The 24,561-nt window shown below is 35.3% G+C and overlaps 3 protein-coding genes across 4 annotated transcripts; 1 reads left to right on the forward strand and 2 right to left on the reverse strand.

Annotated features, from left to right (window-relative positions):
- The first annotated feature begins 1,973 nt into the window (after positions 1–1,973).
- LOC110633599 (protein phosphatase 2C 77) lies at positions 1,974–4,837 on the forward strand. Its single transcript, XM_058129736.1, has 5 exons — positions 1,974–1,990; positions 2,147–3,479; positions 3,591–3,947; positions 4,048–4,153; positions 4,261–4,837. Exons 2-5 carry the CDS (start codon positions 2,883–2,885, stop codon positions 4,593–4,595), a joined length of 1,395 nt encoding a protein of 464 aa, XP_057985719.1. The 5' UTR covers positions 1,974–1,990; positions 2,147–2,882; the 3' UTR covers positions 4,596–4,837.
- A 586-nt stretch (positions 4,838–5,423) lies between these two features.
- LOC110633600 (mitogen-activated protein kinase kinase 2) lies at positions 5,424–18,381 on the reverse strand. Its single transcript, XM_021782267.2, has 9 exons — positions 18,181–18,381; positions 18,027–18,111; positions 13,932–14,066; positions 13,616–13,840; positions 13,338–13,520; positions 12,971–13,194; positions 12,440–12,485; positions 12,214–12,307; positions 5,424–5,797 (listed from the first exon to the last, which is right to left on the reverse strand). Exons 1-9 carry the CDS (start codon positions 18,261–18,263, stop codon positions 5,787–5,789), a joined length of 1,086 nt encoding a protein of 361 aa, XP_021637959.1. The 5' UTR covers positions 18,264–18,381; the 3' UTR covers positions 5,424–5,786.
- A 3,607-nt stretch (positions 18,382–21,988) lies between these two features.
- On the reverse strand, positions 21,989–23,944 carry LOC110633618 (pre-mRNA cleavage factor Im 25 kDa subunit 1). Of its 2 annotated transcripts, XM_021782291.2 has the most exons (7): positions 23,601–23,938; positions 23,445–23,490; positions 23,097–23,190; positions 22,914–22,981; positions 22,746–22,832; positions 22,558–22,668; positions 21,989–22,308 (listed from the first exon to the last, which is right to left on the reverse strand). In XM_021782291.2, exons 1-7 carry the CDS (start codon positions 23,762–23,764, stop codon positions 22,237–22,239), a joined length of 642 nt encoding a protein of 213 aa, XP_021637983.2. In that variant the 5' UTR covers positions 23,765–23,938; the 3' UTR covers positions 21,989–22,236. The 2 variants fall into 2 exon arrangements, with proteins under 2 accessions (XP_021637983.2, XP_021637985.1); XM_021782293.2 differs by lacking the exon at positions 22,558–22,668 and having other exon boundaries at positions 23,601–23,944.
- Positions 23,945–24,561: the final 617 nt, after the last annotated feature.

Genomic DNA, 24,561 nt, shown 5'->3' on the forward strand with positions numbered 1-24,561 from the left:
TTTAAAAAATATTAATTAATCCTTATATTTAATTTTATTTACTCTTTTACTTAATTCATTCAAATGACAAAAATTGTTAGCATAAAAATTAAATAATTTAAAACTTAAAAAATAAATAAATTATATAATTATATTTTAAATTATAGATTCAAATTTACGTTTAAAATAATTTAAAGAATTAAAAAATAAATAAAATAAAAATATAAAATTAGTTAATATATTTTGCAAAATATATTATTAAATAATTAATTTTCTTAAAATAAATATATTAAATAATAGTATTTTATAATTTTGTAGCAATACATTTTTAAAATATGATAATTATTCTCGAAATTGATACTACCTACTTCATATCTAATCAATCTTTCTCAATCTCGTTCTATATTAATATTGTGTGGGATGATAATAAGAGTGATAAATTGTCCACGCAATAATATATTTTTTTTTTATTTTAATTTATTATATAATATAAATTTTTTATTAAAAATAAAATTAAAAATTAGAAATAAAAGTTTACACATAATTTTAAAATAAAACCTATATATTTTTCAAAATTATAATATCTAATTACATAAGTATATATAAATAAATTATTTAATCCTAAATTCATGTGAGAGGCGAGGACGAGAGGGAGTGATCGCGATCTCCAATTCGTCCCGTCGTCAATCCCATTGCTATACACTGCCCGGAACTTATAACATTATTTGCCGCTGCGATGGAGGACCAAGTTCAGGTGTTTAATCAAAACCCTAACGATCAAATCCACCTGTGATTTGAAGGAATGTTTGGCCGTTGGTGGGATTGAGAGAAAATTTGTCTATTTTAATTTGTGGAGTGAAAAAAAGATAGAGAATCTGGTGATGAAGAGGAAAAGCGAGTATGAGAGGATGATAGAAATGCATTTTATGGTTAAAATTGATATTTTACTCTCTCGAGTCGAACGCTCTCACTCAAAAAATTTTTTTTTTCAGAGGGAGATTTTTTTTTTAACACTTTTTCCTCGCCTCGTCGTTATTAATGTGTTAATGTTTGTATAAATAAAATAAGAATTTTTTGTTGTTGTGTTAGTTTTTTTTTTTTTTTGATAAAAACTAAATTTATATTTTATTTTGGACTAAAATTTCTATATGTGTGATTGGATGGGATGGATGGAGGAGCCATTTTTTTTTTTTATTTTTTTTTATGATGAGGAGAGTGAGCTCCCCAATGAGTATTTTTTTGTGTGTTTTATTGTGTAGTGAAAAAAAAAAAAAAAGAAAGTTAGTTTATTTTTGGGCTTTTTTTTGGTTTTTTCTTTTTTTTTTGGGGGGGGGGCCTTATGGTTTTTTAAATTATGAGAGTTACTACTACACTGGGGGGGCCTAGGGCCCTTTGTCCTGGTCCCAGTGTCTGGGTGGTGACAGTGGTAGTAGACACAAATTTAAACTATTTTTTTTTAAACTATAATTTTTTTAATTATTTAATTTTAATTGAAATTCAAATTTAAACTTTATAATTCTTATGATTTTAATATTATTAAGTTAAAATTTATTTTTTTAAAAAATATTATTAAGTTAAATTTTATTAATTAATAATTTTTAAAATTAGTAATTTATTATAGAATATTCACAACTCATTGAAAGTGTTCTTTTATGGAGGAATTAAAAAAAAATCATACTTAATAATATACTTTCAATTATGTACTATGCTCTCTTACTTTGGTGTAATAATAAAGAAAATTTAAAATTATATTAATATTATTTAATGGTAATAAATGATTTTCAGTGTATTTACTAAAAAAAAAATTCAATGTCTCAAATTTATAAAAATTAAATGAGGTTGTCATGCAGAATATTTTTTTACTTATCCCAAAAGAAAATAATTTTTTTGTTCTAAATGAACACGTGTGTATTTCTCCATTGGTCTATTTCTCTTTGACATAATGTATTTCATTTTTAAGCTCTGCTCTTCCACGGCATTTTTCCCTTCTTCTATGCTTTTTCTTGCAGGGGTAAGCAACTCTTACATCTTACTTGATTGTTTTTTGTTTGCATTCTTTTTTTTTCTTTCTTTCTTTGTTTATGTATAATGTTTTATTTTTTCTTTAAGAATTTTTGGAAGTGTTTGAAGTTCTTGTTCAGAGTGTTTTTGATAATTTTTTTGAAAGGTGCATATCCCTGGAGATCAGCTGGTGACTTTGTCCTTGTCTTCTTAACTTTGGGTAGTTGAAGGTTGTTAAGTAGAAAATAATAGAAAAGAAAGGAACCCAATTTCAAGAGGCTGAGATAAATTGCCTCTGATTCAGGAAACCTGGTTTTCTTATGTTTTCCAGGCTTTTCTATTTTGTTTTAAGTTTTTTTTTCATGTCTCTGTTTCGTTTACTTTGCTTGTTTCACTAATTCTCATATTTTCTCAATTCATCTATCCGTCTTTCTATGACCAAAAGGATCAAAAGTTTGCTTGGGAGGTAGAAAAAGGAAGAATTTGGGTGTTCTCTCTCTCTCTCTCTCTCTCTCTCTCTCTCTCTCTGGTTCTGGTTGATGTGTCAAGATAGAGAATACTCCAGTTGAGGTTGAATAGGTTCTAGAGCCATCTGTTTCTAGCATTTAATTTTATTGTTTTTTTTTTTTTTATTGCTTTGAATCCCAAACAATAGAAGTTTCAGTCCATTTTCCAGCCATCTCATATACTGTCTTGTTCAATTGGCATCTCATTGCTTCAGTTCTTAGCTTGTTCAATTTGCTTGCATAGGCTTCATCATTCTTTCTTGTGTAAACAATTCGTTTGAGAAGCAAATTACAACATACAAAAAGTAGCAAGCATATTAGCAAATTCTAGTGTTTTTTTTTTTTTGTTCTAAGGTTTCCATATTATAGATTATCGCTGTAAGTCAAACGAATTCAATGGAGGAGACATCTCCAGCAGTTGCTGTTCCATTTAGCGTAGACAAAATTATCTGCAATAAGTCACCAGTAACAGCCCACATGGAAATTTCTGGACTAAAGCGTATGGCAGATAAAGCAACCTTGATATCAAACACCGCAAGGAAGCCAAACAGTACACCTTTTGAGTCTGTTTCTTACAAGCATGAAGGTCACAATAGGGATTCAATGAATGTTGAAAAAAGCGTGGGTAATTTTGAAATGATAGCTAAGTCCCATGTGACAGAACCAAATGTTGAATTAGAGCCTGTGGATGGTATTGTTTCAGTTGTGACAGGCATTGAGGGTCCAAAATTAAATCCTGTGCCTCCTGTGGTGCTGGAAGAAAAGCCAGGTAGCCTGAGTGCCTTTAAATTAGATAGCAGACCCCTTTGGGGATTTACATCTATATGTGGAGGGAGACCAGAGATGGAAGATGCTTTTGCTGTTGTGCCTAGATTTTTGCATATTCCTACTCAAATGCTAATGGAAGATAATGTTATGAATGGCATGAACCAGAAAATTGGTTACTACACTGCGCATTTCTTTGGTGTCTATGATGGACACGGGGGCTCTCAGGTATGCTTAATGCCACTTTTCTTGCTATTCTCCTTTAGTTGCGTATTCATCAGTTTATAAATGAGCCAAGAAGGTTCTGCGTGGTCAAAACTAAGAGCTTTCTTTCTGTAGGTTGCTAATTATTGCGCCAAGCGAATTCATTTGGCTCTGGCCAAGGAGCTAAAAATTGCAAAAGCAGGCTTGTGTAGTGGAAGCACTAGGAGTAGTTGGCAGGAGCAGTGGAAGAAAGCCTTCTTAAATTGTTTTCTAAAAGTTGATGCTGAGACAGGAGGATCATGCAAAAGCACCACAGGACGTCATACTGATGATTCTGAGGCTCAATTTGAACCTATTGCCCCTGAAACTGTTGGTTCTACTGCAGTAGTTGCCATTGTTTGTCCAACTCACATTATAGTTGCAAATTGTGGTGATTCAAGAGCAGTTCTGTGTCGTGGAAAAGTAGCTATGCCATTGTCAGTAGATCACAAAGTAAGGCATGGCTTCCTTGTTATTGCAGTATTTTCCCAGGAAAGTTTCACCTGGAATTCTTAAGGAGATCAATCTCCTCATGACTTTATTTTGCTTACAGCCAGATAGAGAAGATGAATATGCAAGGATAGAAGCAGCAGGAGGCAAGATCATACAGTGGAATGGGTCTCGCGTTTTTGGTGTTCTTGCTATGTCAAGGTCCATAGGTGTGTGTCTGCACTCTAACCCTTTATGTTGTTCTCTGAGACGTTACGTGCTCTTAATCAATCATTTATTGTCTAATCCGTTATCGTCATTATTATTTTTCACTCAGGTGATAGATATTTGAAGCCATGGATTATCACTGATCCCGAAGTGATGTTTGTTCCTCGAGCAAAAGAAGACGAGTGCCTTATCCTTGCAAGTGATGGTTTATGGGACGTCATGACAAATCAAGAGGCTTGTGACATTGCTAGAAGAAGAATTCTTCTTTGGCATAAAAGGAATGGCGATACCATGTCTGCAGAAAGGGGTGAAGGAGTCGATCCTGCTGCTCAAGCTGCAGCAGAATGCCTCTCGAAGCTCGCTCTTCAGAAGGGAAGCAAAGACAATATCACTGTAATTGTAGTGGACTTAAAAGCTCAACGGAAATTAAAGAAGAAAGCTTGATGGTAACAAATATGTAAACCCATCAATTGAAAATTTTCAAATACTATAGTAAGTGATAGGGAATATATCCTTTGGTTAATATAGCTACAGAAAATTTGTTTAGCCCACCGATTTTTTTTGTTTGGGCTAGACATAACGTCCGTTATTAGTTCTCTCTCTCTCTCTTTCACCCTGTCTCTGCTAATTGGCAGCAGCTCTCATAACTCGTGTACTACCAACTGCAATACATTGGAAGCCTTGCTTAGTTTTAAAAATTTCCTCAATTATGTGGGCTTGAGTACGTTGCACATCGCCACATCCTATCAATTTGTGGTGCATTTTTTTTAGCAGCCTACCAAGGGGTCTGATAGAAATCTGAGATACGCCTGGCCGCGTCCAAGGTGACTGATTATTTACCAACCTGGTTCTGCAAATTCAGTATATGCATGTATAGATTATAGTATCACTTGCTGATAGAGCCGACTGATCATTCAATGTCAGGGTAATCACTGGGACAGTGAAATAGAATATTTCAAAGCAGCCACCACCTGCTGGCTGCAGTTGACCAATATATAAGTTTAGATCACCCATCAGGCAGTATCCGAGGTTAAGGTCAAACAACGCTCGTTAGAGGCTTAACTCCATGCAAGGAAAAAGATTACATAGGTGGAACTTGGGGCGGCCACTCTGGCTCGGACCCAGAACTGGCCAATCTAATTAAACAGTTGAATGAAATCAAAACCAGAACAAACTGAACTAGAATCTAGACCCTGCAGTCTAGTCCCTGGTCCCAGGAACCGTCCCAGTGGCCACCCTAGATGGAACGTCTATTAAACAGGAGTTGATGCATTTTTCAACCCTAATAGAGCCAACTAAAAAGAAATTTGGTCTTTGTCTGCTTTTAATTCATACAGGACACAATTCTTAAAAAAAAAAAAAAAAAGAAAAAAAAAATTAAAGTAATACAGACACTCCTGATACCTCAAACAATAATACAAATAGGCAAATAGCACCTTCTCAGCAATCATAAACTCTGAATATAGCAGTGTTCCTCCCACAAGAAATCTTCTGGCACTGGGATGTGTTCTATGAAGTACTGATGCTTTCAATAAAAGCCTTGGCACTTGCCATTTCAATGGCAGCAAGCTGTTTATTTTCAGTTGCAGTGACAGCTCTTCAAGATTTCAGGCAGCTAACTTCTCTTGAACTGTTTCATATTCTATCTGTTTGCAAATGGGAACTCCTTTTAAAAGTGACACAATTATATATTCAAATCTCAAAAATATAAGTCCACATAAATCCGTACTAAGTTGGCAAGTTCCATTAATTATCCCTGTGTGCATGCAGCAATGCAAAATCCTGAGTTGAAAATAGAATATGCACAAATGGGGGCATGAAACAAAAAGCAAAAGAGGAAGGAAAAAGAATCAAGTAACTTTTGTCTACTTGGAAAGGAAAGAAATAGACAGAGAGAGGCTAGCTTTATTGATTGCCATGCCTAGTACTAAATTACAGGTACATATAGATACAAGGTGAGAGATTATTCAATACTCCTAGAGCGCATGCTCCTTCTCTCACATATACATGAGACCTACCCTCCTTGAGGAATAATTAAAATTTTTGAGTATGAGGTGCACTATTTTTTAGTGCACCAGGAATAAATTATAATTTCTCTATATAAAGCTTATATAAAAAAAAAAAAAAAAAAATCCAGAACCCATCACCAGTTTGCCTGCCTTTCTTTTATTGGTTCATTGGAACAAGGGTTTAGGTATCAAACCCATAACCCCTCACCTGCTCTCCCTTAACTTTTTTTTTTTTAAAAACTAATTTTTAATATTTTCTTCTTTTTGTTTTTAAGAAGCAAAACATACTGATAAGGGTGAAAAGGGCCCAAGGCCTTTTAAGGTATATTCTAGAAGAGCTAAAGGGCAGGGCAAAGGGAGTGGAATCTCTCTGTTAGCTGCACATGCGGAATTATCTGATGGAAAGAACAAAAGAGAGAAGGACACATGGCTAGAGGTGGTTATAACGGAAGAATTAGTTCCAGAATTTAAGGGGGGTAGCAGGGGAAATGAGGTATCGCTTGGCTACTGAGAAAAAGAGGGCAGGGTGTTGTTTCCTCTGCACGGGATTCTTATCCTGGGGGCTGGATGCCAGTCATTTATCGTCTCTTTATTTTCTTTTGATTATCGTCGACTGAAGAAGTGTCATAGGAGCTGTTATGTCATACTGATTGTATTCCTTGTTCTGTAAAAAGTTTGTGAATCAATACAATCAAATCTATCTTATTTCTTTTCATTTCCATTCCTAGCTTGTTTTCTTACTCTCTACTCTATCAATTTGGTCCGACCTGCCGGATTCACATGACCAAAACAAGGATGGAGGGAAGAATGGATAAGGTAGAGGGGAGTATTGCTGATTTGGAAGAAGCCATCACAACTATTCGGTTGAATCAGGATCAGATACGACTGGACCAAGAACAACGGTTCAGTAGATTGGAAAATATGATTGCGGCATTAGCAAGAGGTAAAAGTAAATCTGAAATGGAGGGTACATCTACTCCATCTTCTCCACCGCATCATCAAGGGGATACCCTAGTCACCAAGTCTAACGCTAGAGCATTACTTTTGGAGGATGTGTCTACTATTACAAAGAAGGTCGAAATGCCAAGCTTTGATGGGGCTGACCCAGTAGGATGGGTGGCAAGAACAGAGCAGTATTTTGAAATCCATGGTATTCAAAATGAACTCAAAGTGTCACTTGCTCTCGTGAGTATGGAAGGGGCACCTTTGCATTGGCTTCGATGGTTGAGGCAGCGTAATCCACATTTAACATGGGAACAACTTCGGGAAGAGCTTATGCAACGGTATAGTGACGAGATGTCCGACAATCCATATGAGCACTTGGTCGCACTAAAACAACTCGGGACTGTAGCAGATTATGTTGATGAATTTGTAGCAAGGGCTTCTCGGGTTCCAGATATCTCAGATAGACAATGTTTGGGATTCTTTTTGAATGGCTTGAGAGAAGACATACGGTTGCGTCTGCGTTCTCATGAAACCACGGATTTGTATAGAACAATGAAACTGGCTCGCGAAATTGAGAGACAGCGGTGGCACTCTTCCAAGGATAAGGCAGCACGAAATTTCTCCGATGGGATGAAGATGAAGTATCCCTCACATGGGTTAGGACCGAAAGCCCGAATTTCTCAGGACCAACGTCCATATTTTGGCCCAAGTTCTGATCAAAAGCGAGATGGGCCCTTAACTAAACCACCTGATAAAAAACCCATAGCTCTTCCAGCTCCTCCAGCAAAATCTTCGACAACTCAACTAAAACAGAGAGGTACCAGGCAGTATTCACATCAGGAGTATCAAGAACTTAGGGCAAAAGGGTTATGTTTCAGATGTAAACAACCCTATTCTCCATTGCATGAGTGTCCTAGCAAATCATTGAGGGCCTTAATTGGAGGGGAAGATGAATATTTGACTGAGGAAGGGGAACTTGTAGAGATGGAAGAAATTAGAGGTTCGAGAATGGTTACGGAACTGGATGAAGCCCATTTCTCCCGATTGGAGTTGCCCTTATTCTCAGTAGGAGGGATTCAGCGACCAAGAACCATGAAATTTCAAGGGTGGATCGCTAATCAACCCGTGGTCGTGTTAGTGGACAGCGGTGCGAGCCATAATTTCATTTCTAATCAATTAGTGCAGCGCCTACAATTGCCTGTTTCTGCCACACCCTCTTTTAATGTCAAGTTAGGTGATGGGTGCAAGGTTTCCTCAACTGGATTATGTAAGCAACTAGAGCTCCAATTACTTGATTATACTGTTAATACTGACTGTTATGTGTTTCCTTTGGGGGGTGTTGATTTTATTTTGGGAGTAGCATGGCTGGAAACTTTGGGCGAGATACATGCTAATTGGCGACAGATGACCTTGAAATTCCAAATGGGCAACCGCACTGTAATTTTACAGGGAGATCCATCTTTGAGTCGTACTCCAGTTTCTTTACGTGCACTAAGGAAAACTGTTGATGTAGAATTTTCTGCTATTTTGTGGCTCGTGGAATCTGATGGGGGCAATAATGAAGTAACAAATCACTTGGACTCTAGTCAACAGGAGGCTATGCAAACCATGCTTCACCAATTTGCTGATGTCTTTGCTGAAATCAAATCCTTGCCACCTCAAAGGCAAGCTGACCACCAAATTCGTCTTCTACCCGCAACAGGACTTGTGTCCGTACGCCCTTACAGGTATGGGCATATTCAGAAAGATGAAATTGAGAGACTAGTATCTGAAATGCTTTCGGCTGGAATTATTCGTCCTAGTAGCAGTCCCTTCTCCAGCCCAGTATTATTAGTTAAGAAAAAAGATGGGAGTTGGCGTTTCTGCGTTGACTATCGCCAATTGAACAAGGCTACTGTGCCAAACAAATATCCAATTCCGGTGATTCAAGAGCTCTTGGATGAATTACATGGAGCTCAATATTTTTCAAAGCTTGATTTAAAATCCGGATATCATCAGATTCGGGTGGCAGCTCCTGATGTTCACAAGACAGCGTTTCGGACGCATTCGGGGCACTACGAGTTTCTTGTAATGCCATTTGGACTGATGAACGCTCCAGCGACTTTTCAAGCTGTGATGAATGATATCTTCCGTCCATATTTACGGAAATTTATACTTGTGTTCTTCGATGATATACTTATTTACAGTCGTGATTGGGATTCTCACATGCAACATTTACATAAGGTTCTAGAGCTTTTGCGGCAACATCAATTACATGTGAATCAAAAGAAATGTTCTTTTGGAAAAACTTCAGTCGAATACCTTGGTCATATAATTTCTATTAAGGGAGTGGAGATGGATCCTGCCAAGGTTTCCAGTATAATTAGATGGCCTATTCCGAAGTCAGTGAGGGCAGTACGTGGATTTTTGGGGTTAACAGGATATTATAGGAGGTTCATCTTGAATTATGGGCACCTTGCACGCCCTCTTACAGCCCTGCTTAAAAAAGAGGCTCAAGTTTCGTTTCAATGGAATGCTGAAGCACAACACTCCTTTGATGCACTTAAAAAGGCAATCGTATCCTCACCTGTTCTAACCATGCCTAATTTTTCTTTGCCTTTTGTGGTAGAGTGTGATGCCTCAGGAAGTGGTGTTGGAGCTGTTTTAATGCAACAGAATCGACCAATTGCCTATTTCAGCAAGGCAATATCCAATAAGTCTACTGCTCAATCAGCTTATGAGAGGGAATTAATGGCACTAGTTTTAGCAATACAACACTGGCGACCTTATCTCATTGGTCAAAAATTTACGATGAGGCGGATCAGCGAGTCAAGCACTTTTTATTGCGACAAGCTAGCACCCCAAGACAGATATTGGCTTTCAAAACTGATGGGATATAGCTTTATGATTGAATATAAAACTGGCATCTCTAATAAGGCAGCCGATGCCCTGTCTCGTAGGGATGAAGAAGTAGAATTGCAGGCAATCTCAGTGCCTCAATGGGTTGATTGGGAGGAGATTGCGCAAGAAGTGATGAAAGATAAACAATTGAGCAAAATTATAGCAGAATTGTCAGCTGGATCAAAGGTGCAACCTGGATATTCACTTATTCATGACAGGTTGTACTTTAAAGGCAGATTAGTTTTACCAGCTCAATCTGATTGGATATCAAAACTTATTGCCGAGTTTCATGACACACCGCAAGGAGGGCATTCTGGGGCATTCCGCACTTATAGAAGGATGGCATCTAATTTTTATTGGAGGGGAATGATGAAAGCAATACAGACTTATGTAGCCTCTTGTCTAATTTGTCAGACGCATAAATACGACACTCAAGCTCCTGCAGGTTTATTACAGCCTCTTCCAATTCCGAAAATAGTATGGGAAGATGTCTCCATTGACTTTGTAACAGGTCTCCCTCGATCAAATGGGGTAGACTGTATACTTGTAGTAGTGGATCGTCTCTCCAAATTTGGGCATTTTATTCCTCTGCGCCACCCTTTTACAGCAAAATCAGTGGCTGAAATCTTTACTAGAGAAGTGGTGAGGTTACATGGCATACCAAGGACTATTGTAAGTGATAGAGACCCTGTCTTCCTTTGTAATTTCTGGGGTGAATTATTTAGATTGCAAGGCACTCGGTTGAAGTTTAGTTCAGCGTATCATCCTCAAACGGATGGCCAAACGGAGGTGTTAAATCGATGCTTAGAGTCTTATCTTCGATGTTTCTCCTCAGAGCAGCCAAAGGGATGGTCGAAATGGTTATGTTGGGCTGAGTACTGGTATAATACTAGTTTCCAAATTTCTGCAGGAAAAACCCCTTTTGAAATAGTATATGGTAGGCAACCTCCAGTCCTTCAACATTATTTACCTGGAGAAACTAAGGTGGAGGCTGTTTCACAACACTTACAAGATCGGGATGAAATATTGAAACAGCTTCAGTTTAATCTTCATCGAGCTCAACAAAGGATGGTGAAACATGCAAATAAGCATAGAAGAGACCTGGAGTTTGCTGTTGGAGATCATGTTTTCCTTAAATTGAGGCCTCAACGACAACAATCTGTTGCCTCTCGAATCTGTCCTAAGTTATCTGCCCGTTATTATGGACCATTTGAGATAATTGGGAGGATTGGGGCTGTGGCTTATAAGCTAAAGCTACCTGTTACTTCAAAGGTTCATCCTGTATTCCATATTTCCCAACTTAAGCGGGTTGTTGGTAATCACCCGGTTCTCACTGATTTACCAGTACACATGGAAGAACAAGGTGAGAGTATGGTGGAACCAGATCACATATGCCAACAACGACAGATTCACAGAAATAATCAATGGGTTTCACAAGTGTTGGTTCAATGGAAAGGGCAATCTGCAGAGCAAGCAACTTGGCTAGACGAAGCTGATTTTCGTGGGCAATTCCCTTACTTCAGCCTTGAGGACAAGGCTGCTTCTCAACAGGTAGGCAATGATAAGGGTGAAAAGGGCCCAAGGCCTTTTAAGGTATATTCTAGAAGAGCTAAAGGGCAGGGCAAAGGGAGTGGAATCTCTCTGTTAGCAGCACATGCGGAATTATCTGATGGAAAGAACAAAAGAGAGAAGGACACATGGCTAGAGGTGGTTATAACGGAAGAATTAGTTCCAGAATTTAAGGGGGGTAGCAGGGGAAATGAGGTATCGGCAGCTCTTGAGAAAAAGAGGGCAGGGTGTTGTTTCCTCTGCACGGGATTCTTATCCTGGGGGCTGGATGCCAGTCATTTATCGTCTCTTTATTTTCTTTTGATTATCGTCGACTGAAGAAGTGTCATAGGAGCTGTTATGTCATACTGATTGTATTCCTTGTTCTGTAAAAAGTTTGTGAATCAATACAATCAAATCTATCTTATTTCTTTTCATTTCCATTCCTAGCTTGTTTTCTTACTCTCTACTCTATCACATACCATCAAAATTCTATCAGAAATGAGCATATGAAAGGAAAGATTACCATCCTTTAGCATTCAGACTCTGAATAAGGTGAAAGAATATAATGGACTAAAAATTTTTCATGCCAGAAGATCCAATACATAGCACACCAAAGGATGTGGACTAAAGGACAATTAATTTTCACGATAGGATTTACAAACAAAAATTGGACTTACCATAAGTTAAGGTTGCAAGTGGAGAGCCTGCATTTTTGAAGTAAGATGAGAGATCCACATGCAGGTCGTCATACATGTTCATGAATGCATGTGTCTGGCATTTGCATTGAGAAGATTCAAAAACAAGTCAGAAATAGAAGTGTCCAGTCAGCATATGTTTATGTGATTTGACTTGGACTTTAATGTGTTAAAAAATAAAATAGAAGTAAATTGGAATTTCACCCACCATAAGTTCATGTGCTGACTGTCTAGCTTTTGGGTCCTTCTGCACACTGAAAAAGACAGTAGAATCCAGATGGGAATTAGTAACCTCATAATTCATGATATCGTCTAGGCCAAAAGAAAAATACCAATTCAATCTTACTACAAAAGTGTTGACAAGGGGTAATGCCCAAAGTATCATTCCATCCAAAGGAAAAGAACATAGAAATGACATGCAAAAACCTTGTGCATATATAAATAGATTTAACAATAGTTTCTTTTATTGTAATTCAACTGCAGAAACACATCCTCAGAATCAGAAATAACACACATATAACATATTTTGCGAGTTATTTTATTCCAAACAAATATTTAGTATTTTGTATTAAATTGCTTGATACTCATAAGAATGGATCAACATGACAAGTAAAGGAAGACACAGAGGTTATGCATATTATATCCTTGAGTCAGAACTCATCAATATCATATACAAAGCATAAATTCACTCCATAACTAAAGAAAGCAGAGCTATTACAAATCACCACATAATCTATACCATGAAGATATAAATGAGCAGAACTCTGGAGAAAATTGGTCAGCAGGTGCACAAGGTTGTGGTTGCTCAACAACAGCTTCCATAAGCTCATAAACATTAACCCAACCTTCATCCTGCTGCGGAGGGGAATAAGGGAATTGACCAGTTGCACACTCGAGCAGCACTAAACCCAGGCTCCAAATGTCACTTTTGTAGCCATACTTTCCTCCGCTAATTCTCTCAGGCTATAGAGCACAATCACACATGAACAAGTTTCAAATACAAGCAGAATAATGGTGAACCTTGGCAGCCAAAGAATGTGGAAAGATTCTTGCAAAAGAGAAAGAAACAAAAAACAGTATTACCACATGTACAATTATATACTTACAGACATATAGTTGTATGTACCAACAAAAGTATTGGCCTGTCCAGAGGTGTTTGCCATTATTGTACTCACACCAAAGTCAGTAATTTTGACTTCTCCTCTATGATTCAATAATAAATTAGAAGGTTTTAAGTCCCTGTGGATAATATGTTTTTCATGATGAAGATACAATAAACCCCTGAGCACCTGTGGAAATTAGAAAAGGTATACTAAAAATAATTGAGTGGTACTACTGTAAATAACTAAAATTCATGATTTCAATGATTTTCTAAATATTTCACCTGCTTACAGATCGCAGCAAGGTATGGTTCTGGAATTGTTTTAACTTTTTTGAGAAGATCTGCAAAAGATCCACCATCCATATACTCCAAGATAATTGAAATGGCACCATTGTCATAAAAAGACTGGTAACACATAACAACATAAGGACATTGCGATGATTGATTAATTTTTAGTTCCTTGGCAATTGCTTTCCTCGCATTCTCCTCAATATTCATCTGTATAACCTGAATTAAACAAGAATGACAAAATTCATGATAAAAAGGAACAGCAATGTAAATGACTTAGCATTCACATTTCTTGGAAAAGAAGCCATACCTTCAATGCAAAGAACTGGCCTGTCCATTTATGTTGCACCAGCTGCACAATTCCACTGCTTCCCTTCCCAATGACCTTAACGGTGTCTATGTCTGCCAAATTCAACTGGTTGTCTGATGGTTTAATAGGGGGTGGCTGAAGACAAGCATGCACACAAAACAAACTAGAAGTTTGTAAGGCAGGAAACTACACGTTAACTAATATACTCATTGAATAAACAGGAAAAATATGAACTTCAAGTTTAATACACTAATTGTTGCTTTTCAGTTCATGGAACTCATTTTGGCAATTAAGTGAACTACATCTAACCTTCCTATTTCTTTCATTTCTCTGCTCATCATTCCTGAATCCAAGATGAAAATGAATTGAAAGCATATAAAGAAATTTCATGTAGGAAGTTACAGATGGCACTAAAAAACATTATACAATTGTAGGAAGGGTTGTACACCTTAAATCACTGTTATCAAGGTGAGAGGTGCCACCAAGGCGATGGGGTACCCTATCGCCTTAGGCGAGAGCCTTTTTGAAACAAGGCATTGTAGTTAAATTGCCTAAATTATATATATACATATATACTTTTAACATGGAGATTGAGGTTGTTTGGTCATGTGAAGCGTAGACATACAGAGACTCCAGTTAGACAAGTAGTACACATTAGGGTAGAGGATAGAAAGAAAAGAAGAGGTAGACCTAAATTGACTTGGAGGATAGTAGTACAACATGACCTAGAAGCATTACACATTTCCGAGGATTTAATTCAAAATCGCTTAGAGTTGAGAAAGAGAATCCATATAGCCGACCCCAAATTTTTGGGATAAAGGCTTAGTTGAGTTGAGTTATATATACTTTTAACACAAAAATGTCATAATTTTAACTAGTTTAATAAATAATATATATATATATATATATATATATATATATATATATATATATATATATATATATATTAAACAAGACTTTTACAACATTTGGTAATGCCTAAAAGGAAGTTGTATACCATCATTGTGCTTACATTCAACATTTCACATCTATGATCTTTGCAGCAAAAGAAATAAAAATAGAGAAATTCTAAAACAGGCCACAATACCCATTTCAAAATGAAAAAATTGTTTACAAATACACATCAATTCTTTCTCAAGTACATCATATTACAATACTCAACTTAACTCAACTAAGCCTTTATCCCAAGAATTTGGGATCGGCTATATGGATTCTCTTTCTCCATTCTAAACGATTTTGGGTTAAATCCCCATAAATGTGTAATTCTTCTAGGTCATGCTGTACTACTTTCCTCCAAGTCAGTTTAGGTCTACCCCTTCTTTTCTTTTTATCCTCTAACCTAATGTGCTCTACTTGTCTAACAGGAGCCTCTGCATGTCTACGCTTCACATGACCAAACCACCTCAATCTCTCTTCTCTCAACTTATCCTCAATTGGCACTACTCCTACTTTTTCTCTAATACTCTCATTACGGATTTTATCTAGTCTAATATGACCACTCATCCACCTTAACATTCTCATCTCCGCAATTCTTATCTTAGACACATACGACTTTTTCAGTGCCCAGCACTCACTACCATATAACTTGGCTAGTCGTATGGCTATACGGTAAAATTTTCCTTTCAACTTATTGGGAATCTTGCGATCACATAAAACTTCAGTGGCACTTCTCCACTTCAACCATCCGGCTTTAATCCTATAACTAACATCCTCCTAACATCCCCCATCTACTTTAAGGATTGAGCCGAGATATTTAAAGTGATTACTTTGGGGCAGTACCACTCCATCCAAATTAACTCCTTCTCTATCACCAGTTTAGCCTTCACTGAACTTGCAATGCATGTATTCTGTCTTCGTTCTACTTAACTTAAAACCTTTTGACTCTAGAGTACTATCATATTACAATACTAATTTAACGAAAATCATATCAATATCACAACACCCATTTAACAAAATGCACATTACAATACTCATCCAACCAATAATGAAATAATAAATTAAAAAGTAACAAATCGAATAAAAAAAATTAAAATGAAACAAAATTTAAAAAAAAATACAAAGTATGCTGTAAAAGATGGCATGATGAGATAATAAGAGAAGAAGAGAAAAAAAAAAAAAAAAAAAAAAAAAGAAAAGAAAAAAGTGGAGGGGGAGAGAAGAGAAGAAAAAAGTTAAAAAAGAAAAAAGAAGTATTGTTGTGCTGTTGTGGCCTAATTGAGAGAAAAAGAAGGAAAAAAAAAAAGAGATAAAGAAGGAGAAGAGAAGAGGAGAAGAATAGAAGAAGAGGAGAGGAGAGGAGGAGAGAGAGAGAGGAAAGAAGAAGAAGAGGTGATAAAGAGAGGAAGAAATCAATAAGTACCTTATTGTGGTCTCAAATCTTCTTCAATATTGTTGTTGACGTCGTGAGAGAACATATTAGGGCTTTTAACTATTTATAGCTTTAAAACAAAAAAATTAAAGAAAAAAATGAAAAGTTTCTATTATTTCTCAAAGGTGTCGCTTTTAACGCCTCTCGCCTTGGAGCCTCAGGCGAGCTTAGGCAAGTCGACTCACCTCAGCCACGTGAGGCATCAAGGGGTCGCCTCGCCTCGCCTCGCCAAGCGCCTTTTCTCACCTTTAATAACACTGCCTTAAATAGGGCCAGATTGGACTTTTGAGATGCTGCTATGTTCAAGGCTTTGTTAGGTTGGCTTTGGAGATTCTATATGAAGAGGATAGGCTAGAGAGATAAGCTATAAAGGCTGCATACAATAATGGGGACATTTCATTGGTGCATCAAAATTAAAACTGTTAGTTCATTTCCAAGTACAATGGCTTATAGAAGGCCATTAGGAATGAGAGGAATGATTACGTCATTTTTTATTTTGACTCAGACAGTTCAAGCCTCATTTTTAGGACTTGGAGAGGGGTGATATCACCCTCAAGGAAGCCTTTCCTTCACTACATGATGCAGCTTATGATAAAAAGGCTTTGTAAGAGGCTACCTTTTTTTTTTTGTTTTGATAGGATATGACATAAAAGAAAGGCTATATTAGAAGAAAAGGCTTCATTTTACGACTACTTAGGGCTTTAACAAAGTGGCAAGTAGGAATCGACTGTTTTCAAGAATTTTCATCAATAAGAGTTAATCTATTTTGTACCTTTCTTCCAAGAGCTCTAGATAAATTCGGAAGGTATAGATTGTACCAAGGAATTGTACCAAGGAAAAAAGCTTAAGGCAAATTTTCAGTGATAAAATAACAAGGGTGGGGGAAAAACAGATAAAGTAACATTCTTTCCTTTGTGCATCCTTTTTCTCAGTCTTGACTTTAGGTAATCTTAAGAAGGGAAGAATCTTCTAGGCAAGTAGGCATATTATGTGAAAGAACGGACGGAAAATCAATCATTTACTAATTTATTGTGAAGTTGCTTCCAAACCATGGGCCTTCCTTTTTGCTTACATCCAAATCCCTCAGGTGCTTCTAAGTAGTACAGGAGATGATTGAAAACTGGCATTGCAAAATTATTTAAAAACAAAAGAACTAAATCTGGACTCATGCCCTATTTTGGTATTTGGGATACAAGGAGAGAAGGCAATAAAAAGACTTCTACATTATGGGGGCAGTCACTCCAGTCTCAAAATGGGAAAACGGCCCTTGCAAGTGTATAGTGTCAGAACATGCAAAAGGTCCCACACAACTTCTTATCTTTTCAAGTGTCGGGAGATAAAAATTAAAATAACTCCACTGGGATGACAAGAAGATGCTCCAAGTAAGAAAATTAAATCTACAATTGTGAGGCATTCATTATCTTAGTCACCATAATCATTCACTATACTTGAAGTAATTTTATGATTTGAAGTAAATGAACAGAAGGAATTATTGGAGGAATGAACTAGTCAAGGTTAACTCTCACTATTCAATTCAAAAGAAACCGAATTTGTATATGAAAACTATAAGAAAGAAAGAAAGAAACCCAGCAAAAATGTCCTTCAACTACCGATCTAAAGTTGAACCTCTCCCCAAATGAAGAAAAATCAGCTCTTTCCTCACTAAAAACAATATTTCAAAAAGATCATATCATCTCTGGGAAGAAAGGGAATTAGAATCATCTTACAGCTTCGGGTTCGTTTTGCGAGACAATTCGAACTCCATCTCGATTGACTAGCAGATCACCATCCTTAAAGGTACCGCTTTGGGTTCTGGCAAGCACTAGAAATCAGCGAAATGTATCAAACACAGGAATTGTTAAACATAAGAATTAGACTTACAGGAACTTAGCGAAGGATACTTCATCGGGAGGAGGAAGAGAAAGCTTGAGCTTGATATTAGGGTTTAAGGCTCCCCTCTTCATGATCGGGAATTGGGTGAACAGATGTGGAGGAGAGTCGTTGCAAGTCTTTGGTGGAGAAAAATATCAGCAACTTCACTAGTCGCGCCTCTTTTTTCCTCTCTCTCTCTCTTCCAATTTCCAATTTTTTCAAAAGAAAATAATTTACTTTAAAAAAAATATAATTTTCTCATAAAATAAATTTTAACAATTTTTTTTTTATATAAATGGGTATGTTCGTAATAACCCCAATAAGTGGGATAAAATAATAAGAATTTTTTTTAATTAGTGATTTCGAGTTTAAATCCTATAAGAGAGAATTTTATCTTTTTTATAAGTTTATTTAATGTGAATTTAATTAACTGGTATTAATAAATTCTAGATACTAAATAATTTTTATAAAAAAAATATAATAAAAATAATATAATTTTCACACTCGCATGTTTTTTAAAACAAAGGAAGATTTAGATATTATTTTAGGAGGCAAAATTACTCACCACATTTTAATGAGCCACGACGGTAATGGACTGCCAATAAATTGTAGGAGCAAGCTTTTTTTGTTTTAGCGGACGCAATAGTGAAAATATAATATGAATTCATAAAGATTTTTAGTCGGCCAGTGGGGCAAGTGCCCCACTGCCCTAACAGTGTATCCGTCACTGTTTAAAAACGTTTCCAGTGCATTCATGGAAGGACCAAAACTTAGGGATGCTTACTAGACAGAGTTCTCTTCAAAATTTCATTTAGAGATAAGACTTGAAATCCCAATATGAGAGTAGTGTCACATTCCAACAACTGGTATGGAAAGTGATGACCATTTTTCATTTTATGTGCTACTCATTATGAATTAAAAGAGTAATGGCCATTTTCTTAAATTTGATAAGCACTATGGGACAGCAGGGAAAAAAAAAAAAAAAAAACCCATTTTATGGTCCTTGTCAAGCAATGATTTTATTGATATTGATTTTACTCTTTTCTTAGCAGGTGAACTGATAATTACCAAAGATGCTTTGCTGCCTTGGTGCTAGACCAGCTTGGGCTTTTGATAGAGAAGTAAGCTATCATGTTCATATCAGCACCACATTCCTCAGCTAATCTGACAAATTAGAAAGAATTAGTTGAATTAACCTGTCCAATTGTTCTAGATGTAACCACCACCCACCCTCACCCACTTATATATGGTGTGCTATTGGTTCGAATAACAAATCCACATTCTTTGGTAGACAAAACTGTTGGATGGTCAATAAATCAGGCGGAGACAAACCAGCTCTATCACTTTCCTTCGAAATTGGTACCACATTCTGATGGTACGAGTAATCCTTCTCAATACCCTCAACCCATAAATAATTATCATTTTAATTAAAATCATAGTGAATTCTAAATGATTTTATCAATTAAGTGTTTATATATCTTAGTATAGATAAAAAATTTTCCTGATGATTAACAACAGTATATATTTTTTTGTCTTTGATAAATTGTAGATAGGAGGTGCAGATTTTTCATTCAAAAAAAAAAAAAACCAAAAAAAATCAATTTTTTTTTTTTTTTTTTTTTTAAAATTCAATCGGTTCAGCTCAATTTTATATTATAAAAATTTCGATTATTTTGATTCGATTCGATTTTGAAGAAAAAAAATTGATTAAACCGAACTGAACCAAATAGCAATTTTATATATTCAAATCGAACCAAGTCGAATCGAATTGATTTTTTAATTAATTTATTTTTATAAGAAATTTATGAATTTTTTATATATATATATATATATTGTCTAATTTCATTGGTTAATGATTATTAAATTCAAACTAAAATCAAAATTAGACCAAATAACTTGAAAATCAAGTCTAAATTAACAATAGTATATATTTTTTTGTCTTTGATAAATTGTAGATAGGGGTGAGCAGATTTCGGTTCAAATCAAAAAATCAAACCGAAACGAATCAATTCTGTTCAATTGGTTCAGTTTTAAAATTCAATCGGTTCGGCTCAATTTTATATTATAAAAATTTCAGTTATTTCGATTCGATTTTGAAGAAAAAAAAAATTGATTAAACCGAACTGAACCAAATAGCAATTTTATATATTCAAATCGAACCAAGTCGAATCGAATTAATTTTTGAATTGATTTATTTTTATGAGAAATTTATAAATTATATTTAATTATATATATATATATATATATATATATATATATATATATATATTGTTTAATTTCATTGGTTAATGGTTATTAGGTTCAAACCAAAATCAAAATTAAACCAAATAACTTGAAAATCAAGTCTAAATTAAAAAATCAATAAAAAATCAAAATTGATCAATTTGAACCGAACCTAACCAAAATAAAGCAATTATATTCAATTTGATTTTTCATCCATTTCGGTTCGATTCAATTTCTAAAATATGTAATTTAATTTTTATAATTTAATTCAGTTCGATTTGAATCAAATGCTCACTCCTAATTATAGATACACTTAGTGCACTAAAAAATAGTATATTTATCATTAAAAAAATTAATCATTAAGAGTGTAAAACCAATAACTCTATAAGTGAAAATACATGTGCAAGGAGAGTATTTAATATTCCTTTGGTTAAAACAATTATTTTCCCCTTAACAATTGTTGGAATGCTGGAGCTCAAGCTTGATGTAAGTTCAGTGCCACAAGACATTCAGAAAAAAAAGGCAAAGCTAAGATTAAATACCAAACCTTAAGCCATCCAAGTCAACACTCGCAGATTCTTTAACAGCCACCACACACACAAACACTCCATACTCAACATAATATAAGATTGCTGCCATTGGAGACGCACAGTATTAGCTACTCGGGCTAAAATCTGAATCCATTGGCAGCCAACTTATTTATAAACTGAGAAGCATCTTGCAATATTTTTGACACATTTAAAAACCATTCAACATATTCAACATTTTTCAACTAAGTAAACAAAAGGTATAGTAGACCAGAATAGAGAAGAGTGGAAGTACTAACTGCAGATCAGAACTAAACAACTGCTAAAAATTTGAACTAGCAGGTGCAAACAGATGAGCCCAAGCCAACACATCCTATGACAGTGGGAGAAATAATAATAATAATAACCGATAGATTTCAGCTAGAATGAAAAATTGCAATAACCTCAACAAAATAAAAAATAAGCCATTTCAGTCAGAGGCTTATAGCAACTACAGTAGTTGGCAGTTCTACTCGAACTAAGCCACCAAATGATATAAAATGAAACCTTAACAAATATGCTGGGCAAACTCAAAGGTTGGTCGGCGTTCACATTCTAAAGCTATAATGACAGAAATGAAGACATCCTAAAATTGCTTCAGACCAGATCATGAAGTATCCAAGAAAAGTTACACATAACAGAAAAATATAAGTCATCTATTAATTAAGTAATCAAACTCTTCGTTTGACTGTCTCACAGACACAGTCCTTCTGATGGTTCCATGTCTGTACAACTTTCTAGGAGCTAATTGGTGATAATTTTGCTTCTAACAACATCCTTCACCATTATGTAAACACTTCATAACCTGAAACAAATATGAACAAACATTGCCACTTCCAACATAAATGTTTGATCAAACTCATCCCATGGTTAAAAGCATGCCTGCTCTATCACTGTTTCCTTTTTTCCCTTTCCTCTTTTTGATATAACGAACATTTTACGGAAATATTCATAAGCAAGGTTAAGAAAGATGGAGGGAAGGGCATAGAAAATTAATAATGGAGTATTGTAGTTCAAATATTGAAACATCCGAACAAAAAAGTGACACCTCAACATAAATACAACATATATATTGCTGTTCCAACATTAAAAAGCCTCAGTATTGACTAAATGTAAGATTCTATTCTGTATACAATATCTCTATCAAGATTTCTCAAAAAGTAGATGTCCCAGCAAAAAGCCTTTTCTAACTAGTGCATTCACCCCTTTATACTTACCTTGTAGCAGCCCTTTATACTTACCTTGTAGCTAATCAATCACAATAAAGATGCTTAGCTTAAGTATTGATAATGTTGAAGGAGAACTTTGATAGCAGCTGTGGTATTCCTGCTATTATTGGTCCATAGGTCTACAAAATATGACACCAAAAATGCATTAAAAATGAAAATTACATTGATATTTAACTTTAGTGAATATTTCCATGTAAGAATCAATGTAGTATTAAATCATTTACATGCTCAGAGAGGAAGTATTTAGAATCAATCTATAGCATAATAAATTCAACTAGAACCCACTAAGGCAATCTACCACTACCAGACTGATTAATCTCAATGGAAAGATATAAATAGTATCGGCCAATCATAACAAATAATTGTACCTTATGATTTTCATGAATTTGGCACAATGGAACTGCAAGCAGTTTAAGATTTTTTGGTACAATGAACCTTCGACTCACTGGTAACCTCACAAGGTAGACTTTTGTGCATTCCTACAGAAATAGACAAGCACGATAATTTAAGAAGTTATGCAATAAAAATGCCAAGAGAGCAGACTCAGTTCAATTACCTTGGGAGTTTTTACATTAGGGGGCACGTATGGGTACAACAAAGTTTCAAAGTCAGGCCTCCACCACATCCCAAGACATTCTCCCACCTGATAATTGAAAATATGTAATTCCCACTCATCATGAAATGATAATACTTCAACATAAGCACCAAAAAAGCAACTAATTACCTCCCAATCAGTTTCGCCTTCATTTACAGAGAGCTTTCTTGATAGTTTACGTTTCAGTCCTTCAATATCTGGAAAGTCCAAACAAAATCCCTGTTCAATAAGCCTCACAAGGATACTCCATGGTTAAAGAAATGATCATCTTGTCAATATCATGTTTATAAGATAATACAAATAGAGAATTACCAGATTCACCAGGTCTTATGCGGCCACCAGGAAGCTTAAAGATGAAATTTTTTAGTTGCAGTAGCAAAAGATGAGGATGTTTGAACAATTCAACCTGATTTAATAACATTACAACAACATCCCAATTCATAGTCATCTCAAATGCTAAGGTTTCTTGGTAAATAACAAGTTGCCAATATTTCAATCTCTATTAAACATATACTAACTGGTAAACCCTCAAACTTGGAGAACAGAACCATATGCGACGATCAAACGATGCAATGAACAAAATAATACGATTTCACAAAATCATCAAAGAAAAAGAGCAAGAAAAGCCAATTGCATATTGAAAGAAAGCAGAAAACTAACCAAAATAACAGCCTCCACGCACGTCCTCAATCCATGAGCATGATAGCTAATTCCAAAACCAGCTCAAAATCATTCCACAAAAGAAAAGTCACGAACAAAGAAAAAGAAAATAACCCACTAAACCGAAAAGAACAGAGAGCTAAAAAGAGTATATACTTTGATTTCATCCTCTGGGCACGATCAGCTAAAGTCTCTTCCTTGAATGGAAGAGGGTCTTTGGATCCAAAGTAGTAGCCACTAAGAGGGTATATGTCTATAACAAAACCTTGATCGCTGCTAGTTTCACGGTGGCTGTTGTTGATAACTATTTGATCACCCATGTTGAATTGCCTGAGAATTAACAAGAAAAGAGTAGAAGTGGGAAGAGAAGAAAAGAAAAAGAGATGAAGAAGAAGAAAGAACGTGTCCCTTTTGATACAGTTTAGAGTAAGGACCCTCAAATGTATTAGACCAGAAACGTGGCAGAGGGAACTGGAAACTGGATTACTTTATTCTCCTGTTCTGTCAAAGATTTTGACTGATATTTTCATACGGAAAAGGTTCTAATAAACTCTTGGACTATTGCCCGAAGCACAATTGACAGTTTACAGTTTACAGTTTACACCGTTATTGAGAGCACACACTAAATAAAATATTATTAAAAATTATATTTAATAAAAAAATAAAACAAATGAAAAAAAAAATAATCCAGATTTTCTAGAATGTTTCCCTGAAATTGAAGTCTGTGGATGTACTTTGATTTGGCCTTTCCATCTTTCTATACTAGTTAGATTCAACTTCACACCCTGTTTGGATATGTGAAAAAGATGGAAGGAAAATAAGTAAGTAAAATAAGGTGCTTTCCTTGTTTAGATAAAAAAGGAAATAATTTTCTTTAAATCAGAGAAAAAATAAAAATAAAGAAAGAAATTAATTTTATATCATGCAATTACTTTTATTTTTAGTGATAATTTTTATTTTTATTTTTATTTTTATTCATTCAAACATGAAAAAAAAATAAAGAATAAAAAATAAAAATAAAAATAAAAATAAACAAATTTTCTTTTATTTTCCTTTCTCTCGAAATATTTATACTAACATAGTGTAATTCTATTTTAATTTCATCTTTGATTTTTAG

Source organism: Hevea brasiliensis, chromosome 11 (assembly GCF_030052815.1).
Source record: "Hevea brasiliensis isolate MT/VB/25A 57/8 chromosome 11, ASM3005281v1, whole genome shotgun sequence".
Taxonomy (NCBI): Eukaryota; Viridiplantae; Streptophyta; class Magnoliopsida; order Malpighiales; family Euphorbiaceae; genus Hevea; species Hevea brasiliensis.

Bases quoted from the DNA above. Each gene is read 5' to 3' on its own strand.
- LOC110633599 (XM_058129736.1), top strand. From the start codon at position 2,883: ATGGAGGAGACATCTCCAGCAGTTGCTGTTCCATTTAGCGTAGACAAA. The intron at 3,948-4,047 runs GTAAGGCATGGC...TTTTGCTTACAG, and splicing joins CATTGTCAGTAGATCACAAA to CCAGATAGAGAAGATGAATA. The intron at 4,154-4,260 runs GTGTGTGTCTGC...TTTTTCACTCAG, and splicing joins TGCTATGTCAAGGTCCATAG to GTGATAGATATTTGAAGCCA.
- LOC110633600 (XM_021782267.2), bottom strand. From the start codon at position 18,263: ATGAAGAGGGGAGCCTTAAACCCTAATATCAAGCTCAAGCTTTCTCTT. The intron at 13,841-13,931 runs GTATGGCTTCTT...TGTTTAATTCAG, and splicing joins GCCAGTTCTTTGCATTGAAG to GTTATACAGATGAATATTGA. The intron at 12,486-12,970 runs GTATAGATTATG...TGTCTTTTTCAG, and splicing joins TGCTCATTTATATCTTCATG to TGTGCAGAAGGACCCAAAAG.
- LOC110633618 (XM_021782291.2), bottom strand. From the start codon at position 23,764: ATGGGTGATCAAATAGTTATCAACAACAGCCACCGTGAAACTAGCAGC. The intron at 23,491-23,600 runs GTATATACTCTT...TTTTGGAATTAG, and splicing joins GCCCAGAGGATGAAATCAAA to CTATCATGCTCATGGATTGA. The intron at 22,309-22,557 runs GTACAATTATTT...CATATTTTGTAG, and splicing joins AAATTCATGAAAATCATAAG to ACCTATGGACCAATAATAGC.